The 19,790-nt window shown below is 41.6% G+C and overlaps 1 protein-coding gene across 4 annotated transcripts in view; it reads right to left on the bottom strand.

Annotated features, from left to right (window-relative positions):
- LOC311099065 (catenin delta-2-like) overlaps window positions 1–19,790 on the bottom strand; it is a gene marked incomplete at its 5' end in the record, with an annotated part of 127,846 nt that overhangs the window by 34,916 nt on the left and 73,140 nt on the right. For 2 of the 4 annotated variants that reach the window (XM_084139681.1, XM_084139680.1), the window contains 2 exons: window positions 14,749–14,805; window positions 16,323–16,569. In XM_084139681.1, the coding sequence (XP_083995807.1) occupies window positions 14,749–14,805; window positions 16,323–16,569 (304 nt within the window). Of the gene's footprint in view, window positions 1–14,748; window positions 14,806–16,322; window positions 16,639–19,790 lie in introns of all 4 variants that reach the window. The other 2 variants (XM_084139678.1, XM_084139679.1) reach the window with 2 other exon arrangements.

Raw genomic sequence — 19,790 nt, 5'->3', positions numbered from 1 at the left:
CCATGCAATTGTGAATACGCTTCATGATTAAAATTGAATTATATATTTCATTGTAGGCCTATAGGAAGAAATAAAGGAAGAAGATCAAACAAGCAGTCCCACTATGGGCAGAATATTGTATGAACTATTCGGATGGTTAAAGGCCGACATTTGATAGTTTCAATTAAATCTGGTTGTTTCAATTCAAATGTGACTCGTTCCAAGCGAATTATCTCACATCTTGGAAAATATTTGCAATGTTGTACTTCTTGTTCACGAAATTCATGCTAATGTTCGGTTTTTGAGCTAGCGCCCAATTGACTCCCATTCACTCCTTGAATGAGAGCTCTCCTTGTCCCAGAATCATCCAGAATGCACCACGCGGTCCATTGACGACTTATGGGCAACATACACAATGGGCGTTAATACGATTCTAATGGAGTTTCCCCATCTCCTCAAAAGTATCTCTGTAGGAAAGCAATGTTACTCTACTCTCGCTCTGGGCAGAGACGCCATTTATAGCTCAGTGGCAGAGACGAACTGCAAGTTGAACTCGGTGAGTAAGACTCCTAAATTGATAGTGTAGTTTGTTTAGGCGATTTTACAGCTAGCTAGCTACTTCACATGCTGATATTGACTTTGGTATTATTGTGTATAGCTATGTTTTCTAGCTACCTAGCTAGCTAGCTAGCCAGCCAGCCAGCCCAGAGAGAGAAAGCATTGCATTGTGGGTTTTTTAGTAGACTTGAGCTGCAACAGATTTCCAAAAACTATTTTCACATGTTTCTACCAACCTTGTCATAACGACAAAATGAAACGAGTTCACAAAAATTAGTGTTTTCACATATTAGTGTTATTTAACACTATTTAACACTGTTATTCATAGGAATTTGTGGTTTGGAGTGGATTATCCCTTTAACATACTTCGAATGCCACGCATCACTGTAGTCTTGGGGAAAAGACTACAACATTGAGGCTTTAAAATCTCTCCACTGTAATACTGTATATAACGTATCATGTGGTAATCGGTATGATTACCATTCGGTGAATGGGAATCCCATATTGTCTATGTAATAGCCTATGTGGGCCATGGATGTCAGTCAGTTATACTATAATGACGGACAGGAAATACATGGAGCATATGTTGCTGACAGCAGCATACATCCACACATACAGTGGGGGAAAAAAGTATTTAGTCAGCCACCAATTGTGCAAGTTCTCCCACTTAAAAAGATGAGAGAGGCCTGTAATTTTCATCATAGGTACACGTCAACTATGACAGACAAAATGAGAAAGAAAAATCCAGAAAATCACATTGTATGATTTTTTATGAATTTATTTGCAAATTATGGTGGAAAATAAGTATTTGGTCAATAACAAAAGTTTCTCAATACTTTGTTATATACCCTTTGTTGGCAATGACACAGGTCAAACGTTTTCTGTAAGTCTTCACAAGGTTTTCACACACTGTTGCTGGTATTTTGGCCCATTCCTCCATGCAGATCTCCTCTAGAGCAGTGATGTTTTGGGGCTGTCGCTGGGCAACACGGACTTTCAACTCCGTCCAAAGATTTTCTATGGGGTTGAGATCTGGAGACTGGCTAGGCCACTCCAGGACCTTGAAATGCTTCTTACGAAGCCACTCCTTCGTTGCCCGGGCGGTGTGTTTGGGATCATTGTCATGCTGAAAGACCCAGCCACGTTTCATCTTCAATGCCCTTGCTGATGGAAGGAGGTTTTCACTCAAAATCTCACGATACATGGCCCCATTCATTCTTTCCTTTAAACGGATCAGTCGTCCTGGTCCCTTTGCAGAAAAACAGCCCCAAAGCATGATGTTTCCACCCCCATGCTTCACAGTAGGTATGGTGTTCTTTGGATGCAACTCAGCATTCTTTGTCCTCCAAACACGACGAGTTGAGTTTTTACCAAAAAGTTATATTTTGGTTTCATCTGACCATATGACATTCTCCCAATCCTCTTCTGGATCATCCAAATGCACTCTAGCAAACTTCAGACGGGCCTGGACATGTACTGGCTTAAGCAGGGGGACACGTCTGGCACTGCAGGATTTGAGTCCCTGGCGGCGTAGTGTGTTACTGATGGTAGGCTTTGTTACTTTGGTTCCAGCTCTCTGCAGGTCATTCACTAGGTCCCCCCGTGTGGTTCTGGGATTTTTGCTCACCGTTCTTGTGAACGGGGTGAGATCTTGCGTGGAGCCCCAGATCGAGGGAGATTATCAGTGGTCTTGTATGTCTTCCATTTCCTAATAATTGCTCCCACTGTTGATTTCGTCAAACCAAGCTGCTTACCTATTGCAGATTCAGTCTTCCCAGCCTGGTGCAGGTCTACAATTTTGTTTCTGGTGTCCTTTGACAGCTCTTTGGTCTTGGCCATAGTGGAGTTTGGAGTGTGACTGTTTGAGGTTGTGGACAGGTGTCTTTTATACTGATAACAAGTTCAAACAGGTGCCATTAATACAGGTAACGAGTGGAGGACAGAGGAGCCTCTTAAAGAAGAAGTTACAGGTCTGTGAGAGCCAGAAATCTTGCTTGTTTGTAGGTGACCAAATACTTATTTTCCACAATAATTTGCAAATAAATTCATAAAAAATCCTACAATGTGATTTTCTGGAGAGAAAAAATTCTCAATTTGTCTGTCATAGTTGACGTGTACCTATGATGAAAATTACAGGCCTCTCTCATCTTTTTAAGTGGGAGAACTTGCACAATTGGTGGCTGACTAAATACTTTTTTTCCCCACTGTACATTATCATATGAACAATCAGATAACACTGAATTAAAGGGGTGACCGTTGTGTGACCCCACTTTGAGAATAGTGCTTTCTGTGTCTGTCAAAAGCCAAAGTGTGAAAATGCATGACTGCCCCTATGAGCCTGGTCTCTGGTCGGGTCAGGCTGTGGTAAAGGTCAGGAAATGTCAGTCCTCGTTGGCTTCCATCCCACACACTATTCATCTGAGATAGAGTGTTTACTTTAGGTATGGATGAAAGAGTTCAGTGGCTTGGTTGTTGGTATTTCGATATATATCATACATTGGTTCCTCAATTAAAACTTGCGTCATACCAAGGTATTGCGTGTGGTATGCCGTGGTATGGTAAGGTGCGTTATAGTGCTTGCCGTTACTGCTCATTTGAACCACCAGCGGGCATCTTTGAACACATCTACTCCATTTATTAATCAGGGCTTTTGAAGCCGAGCAAAGAACACATGCCATGCAATTGTGAATATGCTTCATGATTAAAATTGAATTATATATTTCATTGTAGGCCTATAGGAAGAAATAAAGGAAGAAGATCAAACAAGCAGTCCCAATATAGGCAGAATATTGTATGAACTATTCGGATGGTTAAAGGCCGACATTTGATAGTTTCAATTAAATCTGGTCGTTTCAATTCAAATGTGACTCGTTCCATTCTCCATTCTCTTGTTGATATTATATCCTGGACTTTATTTACGATTATTGTCATTGTAGCCCGTTCTCCGATTCACAGCGCTGTATGGCTTTTGACTGATAGCCATTATAAACTTCAGCACTGTGTGCAACAAGAAGATGCCCTCATCCCTCCCGCTAATTGGGCTACTATTGTACATTTGTTATTGGCTGAGTGAGGGAAATGCTGATGCTTCTTTCTGTCGTCTCTATCTATTCGGTACCATTCCATAAGCATTCATTCAGAAGGTTAAAAACTGTGCTCGTTCTTATCCTCGCTCAGATGACTGAGCATCTATACGTAGCCTAAACTGTGGCACAAATTGGGGGATCTTCACACCTAGTCGAGCTATTAGATGATCCTTTTGTAAGTTATTGGAGGTGTGAATGTTTCTGTCTGAGAGTCTCTCTCCTCTCGCACTATAGAGTCCTGGCGGGTGGAGAGAGCTTTTCGAAAAACAGGATACTTGTGCCTTACAGTACGTTGCATAAACAAAGAGTGGGTTCTCGTGGAGAGGATGCTATTCACCACGGAGTAGGAAAGTTCCCAGCGCAAAACTGCAGGTAACAGAAGGCCAGCTATTGTGAAAGAATACTTGGGGATCTTGCGGATTTCCTCTATCTCTTCAAAGAGGACACACTCGTCTTGGAGGCAAGCAAACAGCCTACTCTTCACCTGGTAATTGTGTGGTTCCAAAGGATAGAGCCTCAATTACAGCTGGATAGGCCTACAGTATATCTAACTTTTTTTTATCAACTGAAAACATTAATCTGTAATTTTGCCAAGCCTACAAGCAAAGATCAAATCAAATTAAACTTTATTTGTTACATGTGCCGAATACAACAGGTGTAGACCTTACCGTGAAATGCTTACTTACAAGCCCTTAACCAACAATGCAGTTCAAGAAAGTGTTAAGAAAATATTTACCAAATAAACTAAAGTAAAAACTAATAAAGAGTAATATAATAAAATAACAATAACGAGGGGGTACCGGTACCGAGTCAATGTGCGGGGGTATAGGTTAGTCAAGGTCATTTGTACATGTAGGTAGGGGTAAAGTGACTATGCATAGATAATAGACAGCGGGTAACAGAAGTGTAAAAACAAATGGAGGGGGGGGTAGAAGCTGTTAAGGAGCCTTTTTTTCACATTTACGTCATTTAGCAGACGCTCTTATCCAGAGCGACTTACAGTTAGTGAGTGCATACATTATTTTTTATACCGCCGTTGGAATCGAACCCACAACCCTGGCGTTGCAAACGCCATGCTCTACCAACTGAGCTACATCCCTGCCAGCCATTCCCTCCCCTACCCTGGACGACGCTGGGCCAATTGTGCGCCGCCCCATGGGTCTCCCGGTCGCGGCCGGCATCGACAGAGCCTGGATTCAAACCAGGATCTCTAGTGGCACAGCTAGCACTGTGCCATAGACCACTGCGCCACTCGGGAGGCTTTTGGACCAAGACGAGCAGGTGTCTACATACTTTTGGTCATGAGTGTATATCAATCATTCATTCATTCAAGCATGTTAGTTATAAAACAAAATAACAAAGGGAGCCTTGAATAATTAAACTATAAATAAAACGCAACATGTCGGTTAAAGCAATTGCATTCGCGAATGTATGCAACTGTTTTTAATCTTGGCTGTGGTAAAGACTTTTAAAATGTTTTTAGTTAGAACAGACTATCTGGGATTGATGCAATTTTGGGGGAAATTATTATTGTATTTGTAATACCCTTGCTAAAACCACGTATAGAGTTTATTTGTTATAATTAATTGGTATTAGATTTAAAAGGTGAATCGAATTGCTCCTGATTTGTAATGTCATTAATGCATTTATTTTGAAGCAATGTTTCTTTAATGTACAAGTGAATAGGTTGGTTTACTTTTAAGTTTCCCACGTATCTTGTTAAAGTTTTGACCAATGAGGGAGCTTGTTAAGTTGTGGCCAATGGGAGAGTTGACTGGTTAACGAAAAAAGACCTGGGAAAAAAGAGAGGGAAAGGTTGAAAGAAAAGAGAGGAGAGACATTAACGGTGTTGGTGAAGAAAAATGACTAAAGGAAACGATAAAGAGAGAACAACAACATACCTATAGAGTTTTGAAGGGAAATCCTGAATTATTTTCTATAAGAGAGTGTTATTATTTTGTTAAGAAAGACCTAGTGGAGACTGAAGCTGCCTTCGCATTGTGGAGACATTCGACATCCTCGAGGTTAGCCTAGCATCGTGGGAGACTTGGAGAGAATTGCTTGTGACGATCGACGAGTTTGGGTTTCAACGGGATGTCTGTTGCTGCTACGGAGTACAGGCTGCATTGATACAGTTGAAGTCTGAAGTTTACATACACCTTAGCCAAATTTATTTAAATTCAGTTTTTCACAATTCCTGACATTTCATCCTAGTAAACATTCCCTGTCTTAGGTCAGTTAGGATCACCACTTTATTTTAAGAATGTGAAATGTCAGAATAATAGTAGAGAGAATTATTTATTTCATCACTTTCCCAGTGGGTCAGAAGTTTACATACACTAAATTAGTATTTGGTAGCATTGCCTTTAAATTGTTTAACTTGGGTCAAATGTTTCAGGTAGCCTTCCACAAGCTTCCCACAATAAGTTGGCAGAACTTTGGCCCATTCCTCCTGACAGAGCTGGTGTAACTGAGTCAGGTTTGTAGGCCTCCTTGCTCGCACACTCTTTTTCAGTTCTGCCCACAAATATTCTATAGGATTGAGGTCAGGGCTTTGTGATGGCCACTCCAATACCTTGACTTTGTTGTCCTTAAGCCATTTTGCCACAACTTTGGAAGTATGCTTGGGGTCATTGTCCATTTGGAAGACCCATTTGCGACCAAGCTTTAACTTCCTGACTCATGTCTTGAGATGTTGCTTCAATATATCCACATAATTTTCTACACAATCTATTTTGTGAAGTGCACCAGTCCCTCCTGCAGCAAAGCACCCCCACAGCATGATGCTGCCACCCCCGTGCTTCACGGTTGGGATGGTGTTCTTCGGCTTGCAAGCAACGCCCTTTTTCCTCCAAACATAACGATGGTCATTATGGCCAAACAGTTCTATTTTTGTTTCATCAGACCAGAGGACATTTCTCCAAAAAGTACGATCTTTGTCCCCATGTGCAGTTGCAAACCGTAGTCTGGCATTTTTATGGCGGTTTTGGAGCAGTGGCTTCTTCCTTGATGAGCGGCCTTTCAGGTTATGTCGATATAGGACTCGTTTTACTGTGGATATACACTGCTCAAAAAAATAAAGGGAACACTTAAACAACACAATGTAACTCCAAGTCAATCACACTTCTGTGAAATCAAACTGTCCACTTAGGAAGCAACACTGATTGACAATAAATTGCACATGCTGTTGTGCAAATGGAATAGACAACAGGTGGAAATTATAGGCAATTAGCAAGATACCCCCAATAAAGAAGTGGTTGTGCAGGTGGTGACCACAGACCACTTCTCAGTTCCTATGCTTCCTGGCTGATGTTTTGGTCACTTTTGAATGCTGGCGGTGCTTTCACTCTAGTGGTAGCATGAGACAGAGTCTACAACCCACACAAGTGGCTCAGGTAGTGCAGCTCATCCAGGATGGCACATCAATGCGAGCTGTGGCACGAAGGTTTGCTGTGTCTGTCCGCGTAGTGTCCAGAGCATGGAGGCGCTACCAGGAGACAGGCCAGTACATCAGGAGACGTGGAGGAGGCTGTAGGAGGGCAACAACACAGCAACAGGACTGCTACCCCCGCCTTTGTGCAAGGAGGAGCAGAAGGAGCACTGCCAGAGCCCTGCAAAATGACCTCCAGCAGGCCACAAATGTGCATGTGTCTGCTCAAACGGTCAGAAACAGACTCCATGAGGGTGGTATGAGGGCCCGACGTCCACAGGTGGGGGTTGTGCTTACAGCCCAACACCGTGCAGGACGTTTGGCATTTGCCAGACAACCTTAAGACTGGCAAATTCGCCACTGGCGCCCTGTGCTCTTCACAGATGAAAGCAGGTTCACACTGAGCACATGTGACAGACGTGACAGAGTCTGGAGACACCGTGGAGAACGTTCTGCTGCCTGCAACATCCTCCAGCATGACCGGTTTGGCGGTGGGTCAGTCATGTGTGGGGTGGCATTTCTTTGGGGGGCCGCACAGACCTCCATGTGCTCGCCAGAGGTAGCCTGACTGCCATTAGGTACTGAGATGAGATCCTCAGACCCCTTGTGAGACCATATGCTGGTGCGGTTGGCCCTGGGTTCCTCCTAATGCAAGACAATGCTAGACCTCATGTGGCTGGAGTGTGTCAGCAGTTCCTGCAAGAGGAAGGCATTGATGCTATGGACTGGCCCGCCCGTTCCCCAGACCTGAATCCAATTGAGCACATCTGGGACATCATGTCTCGCTCCATCCACCAACGCCACGTTGCACCACAGACTGTCCAGGAGTTGGCGGATGCTTTAGTCCAGGTCTGGGAGGAGATCCCTCAGGAGACCATCCGCCACCTCATCAGGAGCATGCCCAGGCATTGTAGGGAGGTCATACAGGCACGTGGAGGCCACACACACTACTGAGCCTAATTTTGACTTGTTTTAAGGACATTACATCAAAGTTGGATCAGCCTGTAGTGTGGTTTTCCACTTTAATTTTGAGGGGGACTCCAAATCCAGACCTCCATGGGTTGATACATTTGATTTCCATTGATCATTTTTGTGTGGTTTTGTTGTCAGCACATTCAACTATGTAAAGAAAAAAGTTTAGATTATTTCATTAATTCAGATCTAGGATGTGTTGTTTAAGTGTTCCCTTTATTTTTTTGAGCAGTGTAGATACTTTTGTACCTGTTTCCTCCAGCATCTTCGCAAGGTCCTTTGCTGTTGTTCTGGGATTGATTTGCACTTTTCGCACCAAAGTACGTTCATCTCTAGGAGACAGAATGCGTCTCCTTCCTGAGCGGTATGACGGCTGCATGGTCCCATGGTGTTTATCCTTGCGTACTATTGTTTGTACAGATGAACATGGTACCTTCAGGTGTTTGGAAATTGCTCCCAAGGATGAACCAGACTTGTGGAGGTCTACAAAAATTGTTCTGAGGTCTTGGCTGATTTCTTTTGATTTTCCCATGATGTCAAGCAAAGAGGCACTGAGTTTGAAGGTAGGCCTTGAAATACATCCACAGGTACACCTCCAATTGACTCAAAATCATGTCAACTAGCCTATCAGAAGCTTCTAAAGCCATGACATCATTTTCTGGAATTTTCCAAGCTGTTTAAAGGCACAGTCAACTTAGTGTATCTAAACTTCTGACCCACTGGAATTGTGATAGTGAATTATAAGTGAAATAATCTGTCTGTAAACAATTGTTGGAAAATTACTTGTGTCATGCACAAAGTAGATGTCCTAACCGACTTGCCAAAACTATAGTTTGTTAACAAGACATTTGTGGATTGGTTGAAAAACAAGTTTTAATGACTCCAACCTAAGTGTATGTAAACTTCCGACTTCAACTGTAGCTGTGTTTGCTGTGGATCTTGTGAGGACACCTGCATGGAACTGCTATACTTTGCTGAGGCATTATCTAAGAGTAGTGAGTAACTACAAATGTGGGGTACTTCGGGACTTTATGTATGTCATCTTTTTTTGCTCCAACGCGCGCCCAGGGTTTAAGTAAGCTTGCAAGTAATTTGGACATGGGTTGTGGAAAAATCATTGGGGATTATTATTATTTTTATTTATTTTGATGTGGTACATTGAAAATGTGATAATATAGATCTTGAACCTTATGTCTGTTGCATTGGTGGAGTCATTTACTGTTTCCGTTTCATTTAATGCATGGGAAAGCATATCCTTATAATAATAACCAAGTCTATAATAATTTTATCTGAAGTTAATACCCTATTTGTCATTCACCCTAGCGAGTTTACAATAGGGATTTCTTATTGGAGATGTCCTTCTCACCTAATATCACATGCTGTTCAGATATTCTAAGGGAGGTAATATCGTGAGAGTCAAATTCGAGCCTGGTGAGAGGGTTACATATTTGTTGTGTTGTTTACACTGTTCCAAATGGTCAAAAAAATTATTGTTAACCTGTTTGACACACATACTTTAATAGGCACGCAGCGCTAGCTCCTCCTACCCTCCCTTCCTAATCTCAAGTCCCTAAAAATATAAATACAATCGGAAAGAGTCTATTGTCCTACTGATAGCCGATCAAGGGTGGATGGCTTCTTTTGTGATTCCAATTTATTGAAAGAATAGGTAAGGCTGCCAAACCATTTACACCTGGCCCACAGCGTACTTTCAGTGCACTTTCACTCCATTCTCAGCCTGACTCTCTACCAATGCCACAAGATGCTTCTATTGTTGTTATCTATTCGGTGACATTCCACTGGTAAATATAATAAATACAACTAATCAATTAAATAGCTCAGGTCTTGAAAATATGTAAAAACGTTTACCCCTCCATATCCACAATGTCCATAAAAGAGGCCCATACAGACGACTTGCCTGATGGTTTTTCCTCGCAGTACTCTTTCATTCAGTTTCTTCTTCACATCAGCAAAAAACGACTCCGCATTGTCTGCTTCATATGAGGCTTTAGTTTAGGAAGGTCATAAAAAACATCATACTAAGACAATGTATTTCAAAATAACAGAATAGCATGTTTTATGTTTTATTTATATGTGCTTAGTAGCCGAGGCTATGTGGCTGCGCCATCACCTGTTTATTTAGCAGACATCACTCGCGTATATTCAGTCAACACATACAGTGGGGAAAAAAAGTATTTAGTCAGCCACCAATTGTGCAAGTTCTCCCACTTAAAAAGATGAGAGAGGCCTGTAATTTTCATCATAGGTACACGTCAACTATGACAGACAAAATGAGAAAAAAAATCCAGAAAACACATTGTAGGATTTTTTATGAATTTATTTGCAAATTTTGGTGGAAAATAAGTATTTGGTCAATAACAAAAGCTTCTCAATACTTTGTTATATACCCTTTGTTGGCAATGACACAGGTCAAACGTTTTCTGTAAGTCTTCACAAGGTTTTCACACACTGTTGCTGGTATTTTGGCCCATTCCTCCATGCAGATCTCCTCTAGAGCAGTGATGTTTTGGGGCTGTCGCTGGGCAACACGGACTTTCAACTCCCTCCAAAGATTTTCTATGGGGTTGAGATCTGGAGACTGGCTAGGCCACTCCAGGACCTTGAAATCCTTCTTACGAAGCCACTCCTTCGTTGCCCAGGCGGTGTGTTTGGGATCATTGTCATGCTGAAAGACCCAGCCACGTTTCATCTTCAATGCCCTTGCTGATGGAAGGAGGTTTTCACTCAAAATCTCACGATACATGGCCCCATTCATTCTTTCCTTTACACGGATCAGTCGTCCTGGTCCCTTTGTAGAAAAACAGCCCCAAAGCATGATGTTTACACCCCCATGCTTCACAGTAGGTATGGTGTTCTTTGGATGCAACTCAGCATTCTTTGTCCTCCAAACACGACGAGTTGAGTTTTTACCAAAAAGTTCTATTTTGGTTTCATCTGACCATATGACATTCTCCCAATCCTCTTCTGGATCATCCAAATGCACTCTAGCAAACTTCAGACGGGCCTGGACATGTACTGGCTTAAGCAGGGGGACACGTCTGGCACTGCAGGATTTGAGTCCCTGGCGGCGTAGTGTGTTACTGATGGTAGGCTTTGTTACTTTGGTCCCAGCTCTCTGCAGGTCATTCACTAGGTCCCCCCATGTGGTTCTGGGATTTTTGCTCACCGTTTTTGTGATCATTTTGACCCCACGGGGTGAGATCTTGCGTGGAGCCCCAGATCGAGGGAGATTATCAGTGGTCTTGTATGTCTTCCATTTCCTAATAATTGCTCCCACAGTTGATTTCTTCAAACCAAGCTGCTTACCTATTGCAGATTCAGTCTTCCCAGCCTGGTGCAGGTCTACAATTTTGTTTCTGGTGTCCTTTGACAGCTCTTTGGTCTTGGCCATAGTGGAGTTTGGAGTGTGACTGTTTGAGGTTGTGGCCAGGTGTCTTTTTATACTGATAACAAGTTCAAACAGGTGCCATTAATACAGGTAACGAGTGGAAAGAGGAGCCTCTTAAAGAAGAAGTTACAGGTCTGTGAGAGTGTTTGTAGGTGACCAAATACTTATTTTCCACCATAACTTGCAAATAAATTCATAAAAAATCCTACAATGTGATTTTCTGGATTTTTTTCCCTCAATTTGTCTGTCATAGTTGACGTGTACCTATGATGAAAATTACAGGCCTCTCTCATCTTTTTAAGTGGGAGAACTTGCACAATTGGTGGCTGACTAAATACTTTTTTTCCCCCACTGTATATTGAAAGAATAAAATGGAATATAACAGAACATTTTCGTTTCTCTTAGAATAGAAACCTTACAGTGTAACAACAGTTTTAGTAAGTAATAGACTACAGTTCAGTTACAGCTTCTTCTGACAAAGTAGAAGAAAAAATAGGTGTCTTTTTCCGGATGTTCACACGGGACAGAGGAAGAGCAATTTTTACACTATTGTTTTAAATTCAATCAGCCTCTTCTTCTTCATCCTCATCATTCAGTTCATTCAAATTAAATCGTGAAGTCACGTGCACAATTATCTGTTTCTATCTGGTTTCTATCACCTATTCATCAATTCACGTCATTCATTCAGTGATGAGACACATTAGCGCCTGGGTACCAACGCTTTAGACTGAACCCAAAAGCATAATCAGAATTATACCTCCCCCTTGCTGTGACGCAATGTACCGCACTATATCACAATCTACCTTAATGCGCTGCGGCATAAACTGAACACTTTTTTAAAAATTGTTTTGTATATATACAGCTGTGGAAAAAATTAAGAGACCACTGCAAAATTATCCCTTTCTCTGGTTTTACTATTTATAGGTATGTGTTTGGGTAAAAATTATTTTTTTGTTTTATTCTATAAACTACTGACAACATTTCTCCCACATTCCAAATAAAAATATTGTCATTTAGAGCATTTATTTGCAGAAAATAACAACTGGTCAAAATAACAAAAAAGATGCAGTGTTGTCAGACCTCAAATAATGCAAAGAAAATAAGTTAATGTTCATTTTTAAACAACACAACACTAATGTTTTAACTTAGGAAGAGTTCAGAAATCAATATTTGGTGGAATAACCCTGATTTTCAATCACGGCTTTCATGCGTCTTGGCATGCTCTCCACCAGTCTTTCACATTGATGTTGGGTGACTTTATGCCACTCCTGGCGCAAAAATACAAGAAGCTTGGCTTTGTTTGATGGCTTGTGACCATCCATCTTCCTCTTGATCACATTCCAGAAGTTTTCAATGGGGTTCAGGTCTGGAGATTGGGCTGGCCATGACAGGGTCTTGATCTGATGGTCCTCCATCCACACCTTGATTGACCTGGCTGTGTGGCATGGCACATTGTCCTGCTGTAAAGACCAATCCTCAGAGTTGGGGAACAATGTCAGAGCAAAAGGAAGCAAGTTTTCTTCCAGGACAACCTTGTACGTGGCTTGATTCATGCGTCCTTAACAAAGACAAATCTGCCCGATTCCAGCCTTGCTGAAGCACTCCCAGATCATCACCGATCCTCCACCAAATTTCACAGTGGGTGCGAGACACTGTGGCTTGTAGGCCTCTCCAGGTCTCCGTCTAACCATTAGACGACCAGGTGTTGGGCAAAGCTGAAAATTGGACTCATCAGAGAAGATGACCTTACTCCAGTCCTCTACGGTCCAATCCTTATGGTATTTTGCAAACCTCAGCCTGGCTCTTCTTTGCTTCTCATTAATGAAGGGCTTTTTTCTAGCTTTGCACGACTTCAGCCCTGCTCCTAGGAGCCTGTTTCGAACCGTCCTCGCCGTGCATTTCACCCCAGCTGCTGTTTGCCATTCTTTTTTCATTGAATGACATTGAATGACATTCGAATGAGTTGGCGGTCATCCCGGTCAGTAGAGAGTCGTTTTCGCCCTCTGCCGGTCTGTAGCTTTGTTGTCCCCAAAGTCTGCTGCTTGACCGTGTTCTTATGAACCGCCATCTTTGAAATTTTAAGGATGGAAGCAACCTGACGCTCACTGTATCCCTCTGCCAGTAAAGCCAGAATTGAACCCTTCTTTTCCTCACTCAAAACTTTCCTTTTCAACTCTTTTGCCATGGTCAGTAGTTATTTTTTGATTAATATTACTTTTGAGGTACTATTAGCACTGTTTTTGCCATCCAGCTGGTCCTATTGCAAGAGGATAGTGATGACCACTGCAGTGGTTTTTATACTTTTCCTCGTTAAATAAGATTTGGTTCAGGTGATCACCTACTCAGTACCTAATTCAGTAGAATGAGGTGTGCCTGTGTTGGAATTCAACAGACACTGGAATGGAATCGCTGTCATACATGTAAGAAAAATGTGCAGTGGTCTCTTAATTTTTTCCACATCAGCATATTTTATTTTTTTTACCCCTTTTTCTCCCCAATTTCGTGATATTCAATTGGTAGTTTAAACTCAAAACGTTTAATTGAGGAACCACTGTATATGTACTAAAATGTAACAGCTTATGAATCTGCAACATGATTCATACGTAAATTGGCAACTACCACATAGATATCAGTTTGAATATTACTTAAGAAGAATTACATAAAGGTAGTATGATCACATACTGCAAAAGTGACATTTAAGTTAATGGATTCTGCCCCTTGATTACTGCACAAGTAACAGTAAAACTTGGGATGATGAGGCACATTTAGAAAATGATGAGAGAAAAATGACGATGAATGATGTGAAATGAAGGAGAAATGTATGATTGTTGGATAATGGATTCCTACTGTTGCTATCCTCACACAATCAGCAAGTACCCGTAACCTACCCAAAAAGCTTCCAACTGCTGTCACTTAGAAAGCCCTAAAAGCTTTAGTAAAGAGTAACTTCACAACATCACATCTTTACCATTAATTACTAGATAAACCCGAAGAGTAAACTTGAGAAACTTAGAGGCAAATAGATACATAAACCTAAACCTAGTCTGTGAGAAGATACTGTATATAAAATCGTGGACAGCACCAATGGCACTACCTTTACTTTACCTTTCCTGAGGAAGTAATATGGAGCTTTCAGTGAAGTAGCTACTGTAAGTATATGGGAATCAGAGGACAATGCAATGGAAAATAGAACTGAACTATTGTCATTCATGCTCTTTCATTGGTAAGGAGATGTGCCTGGTATTTGTATAGTAGACATGAAGGACAGATTCAGTGAATGAGAGATAGAAATATGTAAATAAATGCTGGATTACTTTGTCATTCTTTGCTCGGCTTGATTTTGATTCCAGACAAGGAATTCAGGGTCGTACCTATCAGGAGACAGGCAGAAAGAAAAAAATGTAGGTGGGTGTCTCGCACAAAGGAGCTTGACAATAATAAAATAATATTCATTTGAATGTCTTTCTTTCTCAACACTTTTCATATTACACACTTACACTGGATTCAGAACATGCACTAGGTGATTTGATTGTGGTGGATGGGGATCTTTTAAAGAGGGGGTCTTACAAAACCAATAAATATGAAGATCAATTGTCTATCAGCTAGGTCAATTATGGATTGTTCAGTCATCAGAACCATTATCATGGTTTGTGGAGAGACACGTTCCAGTGATCTTATTATTGTCTTTCTAAAATCTGAATAGATGTTTTAGGAATATGCTTTCCTATAGTTTAGGACTCTGCTAAATAGTGACATTAATTAGATCATGCAAACAACCATTTACCATTCGAAAAATTGTAACTTACAGCTACATACTGTAGCCAAATATAACAACCTTAATTGTGGTTGAGTATTTTTTTAATAGAACATTGTTTTGGTTGTTGACTTTGAACATGATTCATTAAAACATGTAATTCATCACTTTCTATAATTTAATTGCTTTGCTATGCACAATATAGGCCTAGTTTTCCCACAACTAATTGAAATGAAGATAGATTGGAGACCTGCTTTGGTGAGACCCACCCTTTAACAATAATGAAAATGAAGTAACCAAATAAAAAGGGAGTCATTTCTAATTAGGAGATTACTGTAATTGACTGTGCATGTAGTGAAGTTGGTTGCAGCCAGCAAATCAACGCATCACAAGTCAATCCACTGAAAGAGTGTGCAAACGCCAAAAGTAATGCCAGAGCTACAGCAGATACAGTGCAATGTGGAAAAGGAAAGAAAGATCGAGAAACAACTAAACAGTACAGGGGATGGTGAATGAAGAAAACAGAATGGGATAAATCAAAGTCATGAAATTGTAGAGTATTGCAAACACAGATATTTCTGTTTTCTCTGATAACTCTTTCATTAGTATGTATTCCTAGTGATTAAACATGTTGTTGTTGTTTACTGGCATTGACAGTATTGTTTTTATTTTATTTATATTTGCTCAAAAGGAATAAACTCCTTGATCAGACCCACACAAAAGCAACTCTGATAGTATAGCAATACAGCCATACAGCTTATGACTCAAGGCCACTCCCAGTCAAACACTTTATGACACTCACACACACACACACACACACACACACACATACACACCACACACACACATACACACACACACACACACACACACACACACACAGAGACACAGACACACACACGTAAAAGTTTAAACAACACAAGGTGAAGGAAAAGGTGAGGTTTAACAAGATTCATGTGCCCTCCAGAAAACAGTGGCTGTGTCATTCACAGCATAGTGGTACCGACCGGCCAAACAGGGGAGGGACTGGTAGGCAGTGATGTGATGTGGATGTGTGCTTTATATTCAGTGGTCTGACTGAAGGGGAGGAGAGGTGAGATGTGTTATAAATAGCAGCGCTGTAGTTGCACTCACCTGGGATCCTTCTGGATGCTGTCGACAGAAGGTGAGCGGGCCAGTGCGGCCTCCGGGGGCAGCACGGGGCCAGACTTGCTGTAGGGAGACTCGGTGGATGGGCAGAACTGGAGGGTGCGGTACGGGTTGGCGTATTCGGCAGCTGAGCCAGTGGCAAAGCTGCTTCTCTGGTAGGGCAAAGTGCCTGAGGCGTTCTGGCTGCCTGTACGCTGCAAGGGGATGGAGTCAACACCAGGGGAAGACGGGGCTACGGCAGGAGGGAAGTAGGGACAGAGCAGAAAGTTCAGGACTTCTTCACAAAACTGGTTTACTGGGTCTAGGCAGAGGAATGAGCGAGCACACAGTGAGAAGAGAAACAGAACAACCAAACACCAGAGAAATAAGAGGAGGGGAACAAGAGGGCGAAAGCAAAATCAAAAGAAAGCCAGAAAGGATCATTCATTTAATTAATTGTTCAATACTTCCCTTGGAAGCCTCTGCCAAGAACTATAAGGAAACAATACACAGAAAAACATACTAAATGTGTCACAAAAGATTCAGGTACATTTTAATACATTTCATTACTTTCAGTACATTTATCCTGTATGAATTATGACGAATGCACAAAATGTCACTTTGTCAAATTACAGTTAGATAAACACATAATTGACAAATGGCCACAAGAAGAAGTAGGCATTCTGTAGATGAATGATCAATCACTCTAATAGAACACAACAGATGGACTTCTCTCAGAACACTAAAAAGGCCTTAGGCAGTAGGTTTACTGTGAAATGTATTTTTTGATAATCTACCATGAGGAGCATTGAGAATGATCTTGAACACAGAACACCTTAATTTCCATATAGTATTGTGTTTTTTTTCTGTCTGAAAAGACTGCTTTTCAAGAAAATGAATGACAGGTATTAGGTAAGAATCACTGTGAGGCCAACATAATATAGTCATAAGTCAATGTTATTCTGAATATAGAATACCAGTCAAAAGTTTGGACACACCTAATCATTCAAGGGTTTTTCAATTTTTTTAAACTATTTTTTACATTGTAGAATAATAGTGAAGACATCAAAACTATGAAATAATGTGGTCCTCTGTAGCTCAGCTGGTAGAGCACGGCGCTTGTAACGCCAAGGTAGTGGGTTCGATCCCCGGGACCACCCATACACAAAAATGTATGCACGCATGACTGTAAGTCACTTTGGATAAAAGCGTCTGCTAAATGGCATATTATTATTATAAATAACATATATGGAATCATGTAGTAACCAAAAAAGTGTTCAACAAATCTAAATATATTTTATATTTGAGATTCTTCAAATAGCCACCTTTTGCATTGATGACAGCTTTGCACACTCTTGGCATTCTCTCAACCAGCTTCATGAGGTAGTCCACTTGAATGCATTTCAATTAACAGGTGTGCCTCCTTAAAAGTTAATTTGTGGAATTTCTTTCCTTCTTAATGCGTTTGAACCAATCAGTTGTGTTATGACAAGGTGGGGGGGTATACAGAAGATAGCTCTATTTGGTAAAAGACCAAGTCCATATTATGGCAAGAACAGCTCAAATAAGCAAAGAGAAACAACAGTCCATCATTACGTTAACACATGAAGGTCAGTCAATACGGAACATTTCAAGAACTTTTAAAGTTTCTTCAAGTGCAGTCGCAAAAACCATCAAGCGCTATGATGAAACTGGCTCTCATGAGGACCACCATAGGAATGGAAGACACAGAGTTACCTCTGCTGCAGTGGATAAGTTCATTAGAGTTACCAGCCTCAGAAATTGCAGCCCAAATAAATGCTTCACAGAGTTCAAGTCACAGACACATCTCAACATCAACTGTTCAGAGGGGACTGTGTGAATCAGGCCTTCATGGTCGAATTGCTGCAAAGAAACCACTACTAAAGGACACCAATTAGAAGAAGAGACCTGCTTGGGCCAAGAAACACGAGCAATGGACATTAGACCGGTGGAAATGTGTCCTTTGGTCTGGAGTCCAAATTGGAGATTTTTGGTTCCAACTGCCGTGCCTTTGTGAGACGCGGTGTGGGTGAACGGATTATCTCCGCATGTGTAGTTCCCACCATAAAGCATGGAGGAGGAGGTGTTATTGTGTGGGGGTGCTTTGCTGGTGACACTGTCTGTGATTTATTTAGAATTCAAGGCACACTTAACCAGCATGGCTACCACAGCATTCTGCAGCGATACGCCATCCCATCTGGTTTGGGCTTAGTGGGACTATCATTTGTTTTTCAACAGAACAATGACCCAACACACCTCCAGGCTGTGTAAGGGCTATTTTATCAAGAAGGAGTGATGGAGTGCTGTATCAGATGACCTGGCCTCCACAATCCCCCGACCTCAACCCAATTGAGATGGTTTGGGATGAGTCGGACGTCAGAGTGGAGGAAAAGCAGCCAACAAGTGCTAAGCATATGTGGGAACTCCTTCAAGACTGTTGGAAAAGCATTCCAGGTGAAGCTGGTTGAGAGAATGCCAAGAGTGTGCAAAGCTGTCATCAAGGCAAACGGTGGCTATTTGAAAAATCTCAAATCTAAAATATATTTTGATTTGTTTAACACTTTTTTGGTTACTACATGATTCCATATGTTATTTCATAGTTTTGATGTCTTCACTATTATTCTACAATAAAACCCTTGAATGAGTAGGTGTGTCCAAACTTTTGACTGGTACTGTAAACATATAAAATGTTTTGCTTGAGCAAAGCCATGGGATGAGACACCATTCTTTCACTCTTTGCCATTTATCTCTGAGGTATCACCGTAGGTCTGCAGACTACCATGCTGCATTCCCTGGTCAGGGCTGAGCTGCTGCTACTGCTAATCCTGATCATGTGGAAGAAGGCCTCTATCCATCTCTAGGGAGCCCTGCCTGCCTGCCTGTCAGTTTAACACAGAGTGAAAGGTAAATAGTTACAGTGTAGCAGCTTTTACACTGCACCCGCCTCCCTGACAGCCATGACCTAGGCTCCACACATAGAAACTCCCCACCTTGGCAGCTCTCAGTTGGACTATGGTTGGATAAACGTTTTACACTGAGTGTACAAAACTTTCCTAATATTGAGTTGCACCCCCTTTTGCCCTCAGAACAGCCTCAATTCGTCGAGGCATGGACAACAAGATGTCGAAAGCGTTCCACAGGGATGCTGGCGCATGTTGACTTCAATGCTTCCTACAGTTGTGTCAAGTTGGATGGATGTCCTTTGGGTGGTGGACCATTCTTGATACACACAGGAAACTGTTGAGCGTGAAAAAACTAACAGTATTGCAGTTCTTGACACACTCAAACCGGCGCGCCTGGCACCTACTACCATACCCCGTTCGAAGGCACTAAAATCTTTTGTCTTGCCCATTTACCCTCTGAATGACACACATACACAATCCATGCCTCAATTGCCTCAAGGCTTAAACATCCTTCTCCTCCCGTTCATCTACACTGATTGAAGTGGATTTT

This window comes from Coregonus lavaretus (genome assembly GCF_964263955.1).
Source record: "Coregonus lavaretus genome assembly, chromosome: 23".
Lineage (NCBI taxonomy): Eukaryota > Metazoa > Chordata > Actinopteri > Salmoniformes > Salmonidae > Coregonus > Coregonus lavaretus.
This window is presented reverse-complemented; position numbering and strand designations above follow the sequence as displayed.